Genomic DNA, 12,521 nt, shown 5'->3' on the forward strand with positions numbered 1-12,521 from the left:
TTCCAAATTGTAAGTGCCAAGCAACCGAAACAGAAGACTGAAACGCCTTTACCTCCACCTTTGTTCAGCTGCAGGGCCCTTCCCTTTGCAAAGTTTCTGTGCTGTAGATTTGCCTTAACCAGCCTGAATCCTCTGCGGTTAATGGCAGAGCGTGCAAACCCCTTGGGTGCACCACAGCAGCCTACTCCTGTGGCCACCGTGCAGAGTACCACCATCGGGGAAGAGCTACTCAAAAACCAGAGAGTTCTGATCAAGTTTTTGCTTGTGCTCTCCACGCTTTCTTCCCTGCTTCCAACACTGAAATGTCATAGAAACTCCCCTTTAACAGCTGTGTTTCACTGCTGAACACGTTCTGCAATAGCCTATTTTGTTTTTTTTTTTTTAAATTAAATAATCGTAGTAGGGGGTCAGCATTACGAAATAAATAAGTCCTGCCTCTCCTGTAGAGATTAATTTTTGAAGAGGGTTTACACTGACTGCTATAATTATCTTGTAACCAAGACTCCCTATTGTTTTTCAGTAACAACTGAAGAAGAATGTGAATCGTTGCCTGCAGGGTACTGATGGAGACGCTGTTACTACGCTCCAACTCCGGCTCCTTTAACAGCGCAACGTGTTTAACGCCGCGGGGGTGACAGCAGGGCCCGGCGGGCGCGGGGTGACGGCGGGGCCCGGCGGGCGGGGCAGGAGGCGCAGGGCCTCGCCGGCCGGGCTGCGCTGCCCCTCTGCTGCCCCTGCCAGCCGCCTCCCCCGCTTGCCAGGCCGCGGCGGGGACAGCTGCGGGGCGGCAGCCGTGCCGCCGGACTCCGAAGCGGCCGCTCCCGGGGCCCGTGGCTCGGCAGCGACGCGCCTGGGGCCGGCCTGGCGCCGGCGGCCGCCGCGGGGCTCTGCCCCGCCTGCTGACGGGGGCAGCCGAGGCGGCGGGCGTTGGCTCGGCCGTTTCCCCTTGGCAGCCGCACGAGTGGGAAACCGATGGGGTTTGGGCAGAGACCGGCACCGACCCCTGTCCCGGCACAGCTGAAGTCGTCGCGACCCCACAGCCGGCGGCCACAGCCTCTCGGAGGGCCACCGAGACCGCACTTATAACGACTAATCCCCGCAGGGTCGGCTCTGCCACCGCCCCGGGAAGCCAGCGCACCGAGAAGCCGCCGCTCCTTCCCGCGCCTCACGCCGGCAGGCGTCGCCGCCGCTCCCTCACGCCACCGCCAAGACTACGTGTCCCGCCGGCCTGCGGGGCGGGGAGAAGATGTCCGCCGGGGCGGCCCTTCCGCTGCCGGGGGGCGGCGGGGTAGGGGCTCCCTCACGGCCTTCCGGGGCCGGGGAAGGCCGTGCTGCTGCGGGAGGGGAGCCGAGCCCCGCGGGGGGCGGTGGTGGCGCTGGAGCCGCAGCCGGGCGGGCGGCGGGCGGTGGGGCGCGGGGAGGGCGGCGGCACTGTCAGCCCTCCCGGCAGCCCGCCCGCCGCCATGAGGAGCGAGTCTGTGGCCTGGCCCCCGGCCTCGGCCCAGGCGGCCTCGCTGCTGGAGGAGGCGGCGGACCTGCTGGTGCTGCACCGGGACTTCGCCGCCGCCGTGGAGAGGTGTGAGGCGGGCTGCGACAGCCTGGGCCCCGGGACCGGCCCCGAGAGGTGCGAGCGGCCGCCGGGCGTGCGGAGCGGGGCCGGGGCGGCGCTGGGAAGCGGCTGGGGGTCGCACCCGCGTCGGGCTGGCGTCTGAGCGCAGGCGCTGGCTGCCCTGCTTGTGCTTTGTTTTTTTTGGTTTTGTTTGTTTGGTTTTTTTAATATAGAGGGCCTTTGGGGTTTAACAAACGGTTTGGTTGTGTTTTTTTGGCGGAGTTAGGGACCTCTTAGGTTCGAATGTAAGTATTATCTGTATGAATGGCAGTAGCACCGATGGTCCTTGTTGTGGCTTTGGTTAGTTTTTTCTTAATTATATAAATTAATGGCGGGCAGTGCGTGTTGGTAAAAAGCAAGTTAGTAACTGTCCAGAACCTGGCTTGGCTTTGGCTGCCGTTTGATAACGGCCTGGCCACATCGGCAGGTTTTGAATGAAGGAACGGGCATGTTTGAGGGAAGTGCGGTGTGCCTGGGAGCCTTCCCCCTGTCCCAGAGACACAGGTGCGGGGCACCTTCTCGGGGGGTTGAATTTGCCTTTTTATCGGGGGTGAGGAGAGGGAAAGCGGGGGAAGCAGCTGCTGGAGCACTGCAGAGTACCCAGGCTATATTGAAGAGGACGCAAGGGGAAATGTGGTTGTAAGATGCACTGATTTAGGTGTTTCTTCATTACCAGTTCTGCAGAAGTGAAGTGCTCCCTTTGTGTTGTGGGGATCCAGGCGCTGGCTGAGATGAACCGGTGGAGAGAAGTTCTGTCTTGGGTCCTACAGTATTACCACGTCCCTGAACATCTACCTCCAAAAGTCCTGGAGCTCTGGTGAGTTTCTCTCTGTGACTGTCACATACACACAGGGCTTGCATTAGGTTTAATAGCAGGCCAGACTTGAATATTGTGTGATGTTTTCCTTTTGTGTGGTGTGAGTGAGGATGAAAGTGGATCCTGGGACAGGACTGTTCTTGACTTGTGTATGTTGGAGCATGCCTGCAGATTGTTTCATGGTGATAAAATACAAAAAGGGTGATACTGAGAAAGTAACATAAGTGGCTACACCTACTGTCTGCCTTGGAAATCTCTGTGCTTCAGGTGTGGACCCTGATACGTGTCTTCATGATAGCTGCTTGTGTGTAGTAACTGTCAGCAATCTCAACTTTCACAGAGTTAGTGTTTTCTAATATTTCTTTCTTGGTTTTCAGTATCCTGTTGTACAGCAAAGTGAAAGAACCCCAGGTGATGCTAGAGGCTGGCGGTAGCTGGCTCAGAGACCGAACCAATAAGAGCCTCCCCGAGTACGGTTCATTGCTGGAGCTCTATCTGTTGCATGTGTTGCTTCCGCTTGGTCGCTTTGAGGGGGCAGAAGAGCTTGTACGTGGATGTGATGTTTTTGACAGAGACCAGCAGCTAGCATTTCTCGGGGCCATTTGTGAAAGCCGATGTCAGTGGACTCAACGGGAGGAGATGCACTTGGCTGCTGAAGAGCAGCAAGATGCAGCAACAGAAACTGTTTTGGGTAGGCTTTCCCTCTGATGTTTGTGCTCCAGGTTGGTCCCTTACTAACAAAGGGCAGCAAGTATTAACTATATATTAAGAATATTGTTGTTACAAACCAGCCACAAGGAAGTCCTGTTGTGTTATCACAGCAGGAAATGGAAGACTTAGTGATCCATTTGCTGACAATTACGAAATTTATTTAGTTTCTGCTGATGTCAAGAAATGAGAATAATTTTCCAGGTTCAGAAGCACTTCAGAATAAATGTGGTTTTGTTTTTTTGGTTTTTCTTAAGGTATAAAAGGGAAACTAAAAATACTTAGCAGTCCTTTAAGGGTACAGTTTGTTGGTTCTGTGTCCTTTCTGCTTAATCTCCATTTACAGCCAAGCCTGCGTAGAACAATCTATTTCAAGCATTTAAAGTACTGCTTCCCCTCCAGAACCATAAATCACTTGACATCAACTCCCAGGAGACAAGCTGGCGCTACTGTGGTATAAGATCACATTATACTAAAGTAGATGCCTAAAAAAAAGGTTTAATGAATTTATTACAATATTGTACTGTTTCTGTTCCCTATTATAAAAAACCCCAACTCTCATGCAATCAGACTAAGAACAGTATTACTTCAGTATCTTAGTTTCTTATTATCTGTATCTATGTGATTCCTTTTTTTCTTTTTTTGACTTTACTTTCCCCTGGCAGCCTTTCTGTTCTTGTATTGTAGGTGCTCTGTCCCAAAAGCTTTTGAACATGTTGACATTGCTACGTAGAGCGCTGCGGTCCATGTCAAGCCACTTCTATTTACTTCCTTACAAAAAGGTTCTCTTGGCTACTTTTCTGCTGTACCTGGTGGTGGTGAGATTAGACCCAGGTACAGTATTGATATTTCCAATTTTTTTAATTCCATTATGATTACAGAGAAGAAAATACTTGCTTTTAATTGATTTGGCCTGTGTGAATGTCTCTTCTTTGGGAGACACCAATCGGATGACTAGCATCTTACTATTAGGCTTGTTTCAAATGCGTCCAGTTTCAATCCATGTAGAAAAATGTAGCTTTACAAAAGCCAGTTTTCTGAAAAGTTATTCCGTTCTTAGCTCTTTCCAATAGACAAAGTACAGACTGTGAGAGGCAGGCTGAGCTGCCCTAGACGCGGGTTCAGCCTCAGTCAACTTGAGGTGCTAGAACGTGAATGTCTCCTGGAAGAGTGATTGCCTAAAAGGCTGTTCTGTCAGGAGAGCGGAAAGTTGCCCAGGGCAGCAATGTAGTTGCACAGTTGCTCTGCTTATGCTGGGGTGTCAGTAGCGATGGCTGCTCCTGTCGCTGAAGAATGGGCTGGTTCCGTGAGGTAGTGGTAGCAGCTGGGACATGGAGGGGATGGGTGTTTCCCCTTCTGCTGGGTGCTCCATAGCTATTCTGCAAATAGTTTTTTGGAAAGCACGGAAGGTCATTTGCTAGGGATGGGAGCGGTGCCCTGAGTGAAGGTCCAAGTGCTGAACCAAAGAAAGAAGACAGACAAGTAGGTTTCAACTAACTCTAGTTGGGATTAGTTCTTTCTTAATATGCTCAGTGTATCTTAGTTTTACCTTTCATAATGAAAGGCTCTTCTCTTTTTGTTTTGTTCTGCAGCTTCTCCCACATCACTGCCATTCATTTACAAACTGGTCCAGCTCTTCCGACAAGCTTGGGCAGCTGTATTTTCTCCAATCCATAGGCCTCCAATTCAGGACTAAGTGTCACAGAATACATTTTTCTCTGCTGCTGTAAAATTGTCAGCTTGTCTTGAGGATGTTAACAGGCTTTTCAAGGATGGTTGAAATCAATGTCCTAATTGAGATGACCACCTGTGAACTCCTGTGTGGTAATACCTTCATTTCTTCAGACAGGGAATGGTTTCGTATGAGTTTTGAAACCACACAGAGTATTCCTGACACTTTGCTTGGCTCTACAGCACCATTCTGTCCAACACTAGAGTAAACCACTCCTTCCATAATCTATAGCTGAATAAGAATCCTCCTTTTCAAACACTTTGCTTTGGATATAGCCGTTGAGTGAGGGTTGTGTAGCCAGTTATGAACTATGGAAGAAGGTTCCATCCTTGCAAATGCTGGGCAGTTCTCTGAACAAGTGAAAGTGTTCCTGGAGGCATGACTGTAAAAGACAACAGAGTACCGATAATTAGTGGAATATTCTGTTTTCCCTGAAGACATCTGAAAAGCTCAGTTCCTGTGGCATAGGGTTTAGAACAAGCATGTGGAACTAAAACACGGGAAGGTGAAGCCTATTCCACTTTGAAGGCTGTGGTTTCTCTTGTGACTGATGCCTCCTTATACAGGCATTCCTGATTTTAGTCATATTTAAGCCAGAAAGCCAAGGTGGTTGGCCACAAAGACTATTGTGCTGCACCTACTCTTCTTATATGCAAATTACAGCACTTTGTGCTTGTCTGATGCATAGTAATTCTTTGAAGCCTGTGGTGGTAAGGAAATAGATAAATTTTTTTAAACTAGATTCTGTATTATTGTCCAGTTGAACAGCTGAAGTTGTTGCATTGTTTTCCTCTTTCCCTACCTCTTGCTTTGTTCACATAGATGTCAAAAAGTCTCTATATATCTAGAATTGTCCCCCCTGCCCCAGTATCTAAAGTCCTGGGTTACATGGAGCCATCTAGCAATGCTTATTGTTCAGGACCAAAGTTAGTTAATAGGTAGAAAGAGATACTCTTCTGAGATCCCAAAACTTTCCCCAGATCTGTGGCAAGAAAATTAATATCTTTGCTAAAGAACTGTCACCAGACTGACTCCATTTCCAACAACCAGGGGCAAAAATTGGAGGTTTGGGGTAGTACATTAATTTCTTCTACATCTATCCACCTATCATCAGTTGACAAAGAGTAAATTCCAAAGGAGAGAGCCCTGACCTACTTAAATACTGCTTTCACTGGAGCAAACTGCTGGGTGCTGGAAAGGACAAGTTAAAGGCAAGGAGCCTTTGTGGCAAACAAGTAGCCCAGCATCTGTGCCAAAAGGATGCAGGCTGACTGACGTTGGCCCAAACTACAAAATGGTGAACAAAGTAGCATTTGGTGGGTAAATTCTATCCAACACACCAAACCTGTGAAAAGTAGCCAGTGTAGATGCCAGTGTGATGTCTTGAACAGTAGTCCCCTTCAGGTCTGTAGCAGTAGTCATACACTGATATGGTGGCTATTTCTGTTTTTTTCACACAGGTAGCAGCCTGCCTGTGCCTTCAAACTGTGTTGCTTTGCTGTCTACCAGGACACTTCGAAAACAGCCTGCATCTTCACTGTTAAAAATAATTCTGTGTCTATTTCTTCTGAAATTATCCCAATAGAGAAACACTCCCAGTATTAGTGTCAGATAAACCGGAGCAGGTCATTCATGAGTGCAGTAATGACCTTGCCTGGTTGTCTCAAGAGTAAAAACCAAAACAATCCTGTATCCTTTCCCAAGTTTTTGTCTCTGCTAGGACTTTGCCCCAGGAGAAGTAACACATAATGCTTTTATTTAAAAGTTACTTCTTACATACTCTGCGCACATAGGGAAGGGGTGCTCTCGATATTCTTGTAATCCAACTACAAGTGTAGTTGCAACTCTGCAACCAACAGTTGATGGAAACCAGGTAGAATAAAACACAGGAGCTCTGTCTGGAGTTGAGCTCTTTCAAAAAATTACTAAGTTGTGTTTACTGGCCCCCTGCTTTGCAAGGCCTCACTTTAAGATCTTTGTAAGCCAGTTAATGACATAGCAAAATTCAGCGACGTCAGGCCAAATTCTCACCAAATTGACTGTTTAGGCAACAACCATTTTTTGTTCTAGTTTTCTATTCCCATTTTTTTGTTAGGTGGCAGAGATGCAATTTTGGAGGTTGGGACCAGTGGTCTGAGCCAGCCATACATTGTGTTTAGAATGCTGTATGTCATGGTCATTCATTTACCAGGACTTTGACATTCAATTTGATTTTAAGTGTAGGTTGGTAACCTCCACTTTTTTTGAGTACTACTGATTTAGCATTTGTATTGTATTTAATACATCATGAGAGGGCAAGAAGGCAGAAACAAGCTGTCAGGTCTTTTTGCAATTAATACTGAAACTGCAGTATTTAATATTTACAATAAAGTCACTGCTGATTTACCGCTCTGTAGAGTTGCTTATTTGTGCTGTGATTAAGCGTAAGAGAACTTTTGCATTTAAAGTATTGATACTCCAGTTTTCAAATAATTTCCGGAAATGTTTCACTGTATGTCTTCATTGTACAGGCATATTTAAAAGAAGTAGAGGACTTAGTGTGAATCTGACGAGATCTAATCAACTGATTATGTTGGTAGGGTATAGGTCTGCATTTTCTTAGGAGTTCAGGGAGTGGTAATTACTTTCTGTGAAAGATCCAGCTTTTTTTGTTTTGTTTTTTAGATATGTGTCTCTGTGTACCTTGGGATGACCAAAACCAGTAATGCCAAGAATAAAGTACTTGCTGTTTATCTTTAGCTGTGTTTTTTCTCTGCACTCTCATTATATCATTGAGGGAAAAGACATAGTCATGGGGACTGTACTGTTTAAGCCCTGTTGGAGAGAATGTGCATGTATGCTGTGTGTATGTGAACTCTCTGCTAGTAACTCCAGGTATAAGAGCATATTATAGTTCTGCTTTCTCATTTTGCCATCTTCTTGCTAGATGCAAAAAACTTGTATTGGCCCATATTGTAAGCAGCTGAAAGGCTGAACAGTTGTTTATTATCAGATGAACAGTGGTCACAAAAATAAGGAATGGCTGGCAGAAAGATGAGGTTTGGTGTCTTAGCACCGGGAGGCAAGAAGATAATCCTGTGTACCTTGTCTACAGGTGATCGGATAGTCAAGTGGAATTCCTTGCCGTTCAACCTGTTCCCAACTCATTTCAGTCAGTGGAATTTAGGCAAGTTAACTCCATGTCCACGATTCATCTATAGTCACCTTTGTCAAAAAGACACCATTTTAAAATGATGTCACCTTTTGAATGTGTAAATGAAGAAATTTTGAAATGGTTAATGATCTTTTAAATGAGTTACCAGTAGCATATTCATCAGTTGTCAGTTTTAAGAAAGGAAACCTGTTATTTGTAAAGACACTCCATATGTGTTAAAATTCTGGTTAGTAATACCAGTTACAAATTTTCTTTTTTTAAAAAATGCCTAAGGTTTAGCTTGCAGAATTAACTGGGAAGACTTGCTTAAGAGCAGACTTGAGGGCTGGGTCCTCTCTGTAGGTGAATGCACGCAAAGCTGGCTGCTGGTGTAACGGGTGAGTGGGTGGACTGAGACAGTTGCCTGGGAGAGATTATGATCTCTCCTGCCTAGTTGTGATGCTGTGGAGCCCCTGCCAGTGAGGTGTGGATGCCCTGCCACCTTGCACCAGTCTGCTTAGACAACAGAAACATCAGTAACCAGAGCTGCCACTACCAACCAAGAAGGGAAGCGCACAGGAGAAGCCATGGTAAAGAAAAGAATTGGGTTATTTTATGAGGCAATGAGCAATGAATTTGGCCTTGTATCCCCCCTACTCTGATCAAGATCTGAGTGAAGGCAGGGAGGTTGATGTGACTTTTTTTGTTTTATTTTGGAGGCAACAAATACTGCTCACAGTATACAAACTATTGTATTAGCTTCTTGGTAAACAAATCTAGAGTCCAAGATGTACAGCTACATTTATGTTAATAAATTTATTATAAGGGAAGTCATATGCAGCAAAAGAAGGACGGAGTTGGAGCTTTTTTTTCTTTTTGAGTAGAAACTTCTCTGGATGTACTTTGAATACAGTATTTTAACCCTGTATTAATGGCCTTTTCCTACTAGCTTGTGAGTAGTGAAATTGGTAGCAAAGAAATGGGGACAATTCCCTAGATACTCTGTAAGACTGGGTGGAATCATCTGCCAAAAGATTCATATTTAAATATACCATGTCCAATAAGAGTGTTTTTGAGAGAACCCATTACATCAGAGGTCCTCAAACTTTTTAACCAGGGGCCGGCGCGCGGATGCAGTGGCAGGCAGTCATCTGCGGCTGCTTGGTTTCCCCCCCAACCCCCGGCGGGGGGGTCTGTAAATACCGGGGGCCGGATTGAGGACCCTGGGGGGCCATATCCAGCCTGCGGGCTATAGTTTGAGGACCCCTGCATTACATTCACGGTACTGGGGAGTCTGCATAGCAATCTACAGGAGACATGCTTATTTTTCTTTTAAAATATATCGTATTTTGTGTTTCAGATTTCTGTTATTAAACTATGTGCATGACACAGTAATAAACAATTTAGAAACTGGTTATTGACTGAGCAGCCATGATTACAGAAGTGTATGTATGAGAAGGATTTCTCAGGAAGTTACTTTAGTCTAACATGTAAAGGAGTACCAAGTCCTCTTGAGTATCAAGTTAACTGTTCACAAATTGAATTCAAAGTACCCAGGGAATGGACCAAAACAACTAGCAGCTGAAATTAATTGAGGTACTAAAAGCACTTTAATTCTCTTTCTTTTAATTTCTACAAACCTGTCTTCTACCTGTCCAACACATGTTCAGTGGAAGGTTGAGAGATCAGAAGATAGTTATCTATATATCAATAAGGCAATATAGCTGTGTCTTGGCCTGGATAACTGGACTTGGCTCATTAGCTGGGACCTACTGTTGTTTATTTTGCATACCTGTACACAGTTTTTGTCTCTGGACTTACGTGCACTCTACATGTAGATCTGTGTACTGTACACCATGTGTAGGCATGGCTACACATCTCTAGCTGCTGTGATTATTGTTTCTTTCTATGCCCAGCAGAATATTTTTCTTCCTACTTGTAAATAAGTGTTAGAATATTTTCCATTAATTCCAGTCTTATGGAAAACTTTGTAATTGCTGGTTGATTTGGGGTTTCAGGTAAGATCAGCTTACAGACTTTTAGGATATTCACTGGTTCTTCTCACCGTTTCCCTCCCCTTTCAGCGTGAGTGCATCTCTCTTCACATTGGCCAAAGTGGAGTTCAAATCGGCAACGCATGTTGGGAACTCTTCTGTCTGGAGCACGGCATTCAGCCAAATGGCACCTTCATCAACCAACCCAGCAATGATGACTCTTTAGCCACATTCTTCAGAGAGACAAGCTCTAGCAGATACATGCCCCGGGCTGTTATGGTGGACTTGGAACAATCTGTAATAGGTCAGTATAGAACTCATCTTGGAAATTAATTAACTCTTCTGGGTGCCAAAGTTCAGATCACTGAATAGCAGGGCAAATGCCCTTACCATGAGGGATGACTCCAACACAGAGGCAAAACGTACAGGTTTTAATTTTTCAATACCAGGTATTACTAAATGCTCTGTTATTCTCAGTCAAAGATGAAAACCAGACTGCACTCTGTCATGGTGCTCTACTAATAATACGCTCAGAAATTTACTGTTTAAACCTCCACTGGTTATGAGTACAATTTAGCTTTCTTAAAGAGAATCCTTTCTGGTCTTTTTTTTGGTGTGTGGTGGTATTTTTCCTTTGTTAACTGATGGAAAATGCTTTCCTTGCATTCAGATGTAAGAGAGGAGCATGAAGAATCAGACAACAGAAGTGTCCTCAGAGATTTTCAGGGGAAACCACTGTTTACTCTTGCAAGTCTCTTTTTTTCCAGTCATTCCCCTGAAGGTTCTGATGAATCTTCATCTGATCAGTCTGTAGAGCTGAAATTCTACAACAGCATGGCACAGCCCTTGTTTGATTAATTTGCTTGTATAACACAGCAACTTACATTTGCAGCACAGTCCCCTTCTTTTATTTTTCTTCTTTTCAAAACTGAGAACATCTCAGATGATAACTCCTCACTTCCATACTTTGTTTTTCAACATAACAGATCTTCCATACCATTTTATGCTAACATAAAATGTTCCGTTTGTTTTGCAAATATCATCAACTTTGGTGAATTATCTCTTCCAAGCTTATGCTTTTTCTCTTTCTTGTTCAGATGAAGTGAGGGCTGGCACCTTCCGGGAGCTTTTTCATCCAGAACAACTGATCACTGGGAAGGAAGATGCAGCTAATAACTATGCACGTGGCCACTACACCATTGGCAAAGACAAAATTGACCTGGCATTAGATCGTATCCGCAAGCTGGTGTGTACTATTACATTGGAAGCAAGACCTTAGGAGGATGGGAGGGGAAATAAACACCACATAAATTTTTTTTTGGATAGTGGCTCTCATTTTGCTTTTACTACTGTCGTTGGCTCAGAACAGAGAAATGCAAGTCCTGGATTTTCTTTCTTACTTTTTATATGAATGAAAGACTTAAGTGGAAAACCTCAAATATTGTTATAGCATTCCTATTGTAAGAAAAAAATCAATACTGCTCTTTTGGTACTCTAGCTAGAGATTTAGAGGAAAACATGCATGGAGAGTTTTCTGGGAGAACTGCTGGTTTTTGTACTGTGCACTGGGCGTATTTGCTGTCTCTATTTCAGGGTGTAATTTAAAGATACGTTCACTTACTCTTTCATGTTTCCTGTTGGCTTTCAGGCTGATGCCTGTTCTGGGCTGCAAGGATTCCTGATCTTCCACAGCTTTGGTGGGGGTACTGGCTCTGGCTTTACCTCCTTACTGATGGAACGCCTCTCCGTGGATTACGGGAAGAAGTCCAAACTGGAGTTTGCCATCTACCCAGCCCCTCAGGTCTCCACCGCTGTGGTGGAGCCCTACAATTCCATCCTGACCACACACACCACCCTGGAGCACTCGGACTGCGCATTCATGGTGGATAATGAGGCCATCTATGACATCTGCCGCCGAAATCTGGACATTGAGCGCCCCACTTACACTAACCTTAACCGCCTCATCAGCCAGATTGTCTCCTCCATCACTGCCTCGCTGCGCTTTGATGGTGCCCTCAATGTGGATCTGACAGAGTTCCAGACAAACCTGGTACCCTACCCACGCATCCACTTCCCCTTAGTGACCTACGCTCCCATCATCTCCTGCGACAGAGCATATCATGAGCAGCTCTCGGTGGCTGAAATCACCAGCTCCTGCTTTGAGCCCAACAACCAGATGGTGAAGTGTGACCCGAGACACGGGAAGTACATGGCCTGCTGCATGCTCTACCGTGGTGACGTAGTTCCCAAAGATGTCAACGTAGCAATTGCTGCCATCAAGACCAAAAGAACTATCCAGTTTGTTGACTGGTGTCCAACGGGCTTCAAGGTGAGCAGGGCTGCCATGAACTTCTCTTGAATGTTCAAAGGGCAAGTCCAGTCTAGCAGAAACCTTCATTTAAGTTTTTGATCTGGTGTGTTTCCCACTTGTGAGATGAATGAACAAAAGAAAGATGCATTTATATAAAATGTACCTTTTCTCCTTTGGACACCCCATTGACACAGACTGCTAAATTTTTAAATAAATG

At 45.5% G+C, this 12,521-nt stretch overlaps 2 protein-coding genes across 5 annotated transcripts in view; both read left to right on the forward strand.

Annotated features, from left to right (window-relative positions):
- The window catches only part of LOC130149418 (tubulin alpha-4 chain-like), a 121,851-nt gene that overhangs the window by 102,155 nt on the left and 7,175 nt on the right, over positions 1 to 12,521 (forward strand). For 2 of the 4 annotated variants that reach the window (XR_008821916.1, XM_056339018.1), the window contains exons 1-4: positions 7,758 to 8,589; positions 10,084 to 10,297; positions 11,091 to 11,239; positions 11,642 to 12,322. Coding sequence is in view for 3 of the 4 variants with exons in the window: in XM_056339018.1 (XP_056194993.1) it covers positions 8,587 to 8,589; positions 10,084 to 10,297; positions 11,091 to 11,239; positions 11,642 to 12,322 (1,047 nt within the window). In the remaining variant the exon portion in view is untranslated. Of the gene's footprint in view, positions 1 to 7,757; positions 9,596 to 10,083; positions 10,298 to 11,090; positions 11,240 to 11,641; positions 12,323 to 12,521 lie in introns of those variants that run through there. The other 2 variants (XM_056339020.1, XM_056339019.1) reach the window with 2 other exon arrangements.
- Positions 1,161 to 7,604, forward strand: PEX26 (peroxisomal biogenesis factor 26). The gene is made up of 5 exons (XM_056339024.1): positions 1,161 to 1,624; positions 2,286 to 2,426; positions 2,804 to 3,117; positions 3,822 to 3,968; positions 4,727 to 7,604. Exons 1-5 carry the CDS (start codon positions 1,464 to 1,466, stop codon positions 4,828 to 4,830), a joined length of 867 nt encoding a protein of 288 aa, XP_056194999.1. The 5' UTR covers positions 1,161 to 1,463; the 3' UTR covers positions 4,831 to 7,604.

This window comes from Falco biarmicus, chromosome 5 (assembly GCF_023638135.1).
Source record: "Falco biarmicus isolate bFalBia1 chromosome 5, bFalBia1.pri, whole genome shotgun sequence".
Taxonomy (NCBI): Eukaryota; Metazoa; Chordata; class Aves; order Falconiformes; family Falconidae; genus Falco; species Falco biarmicus.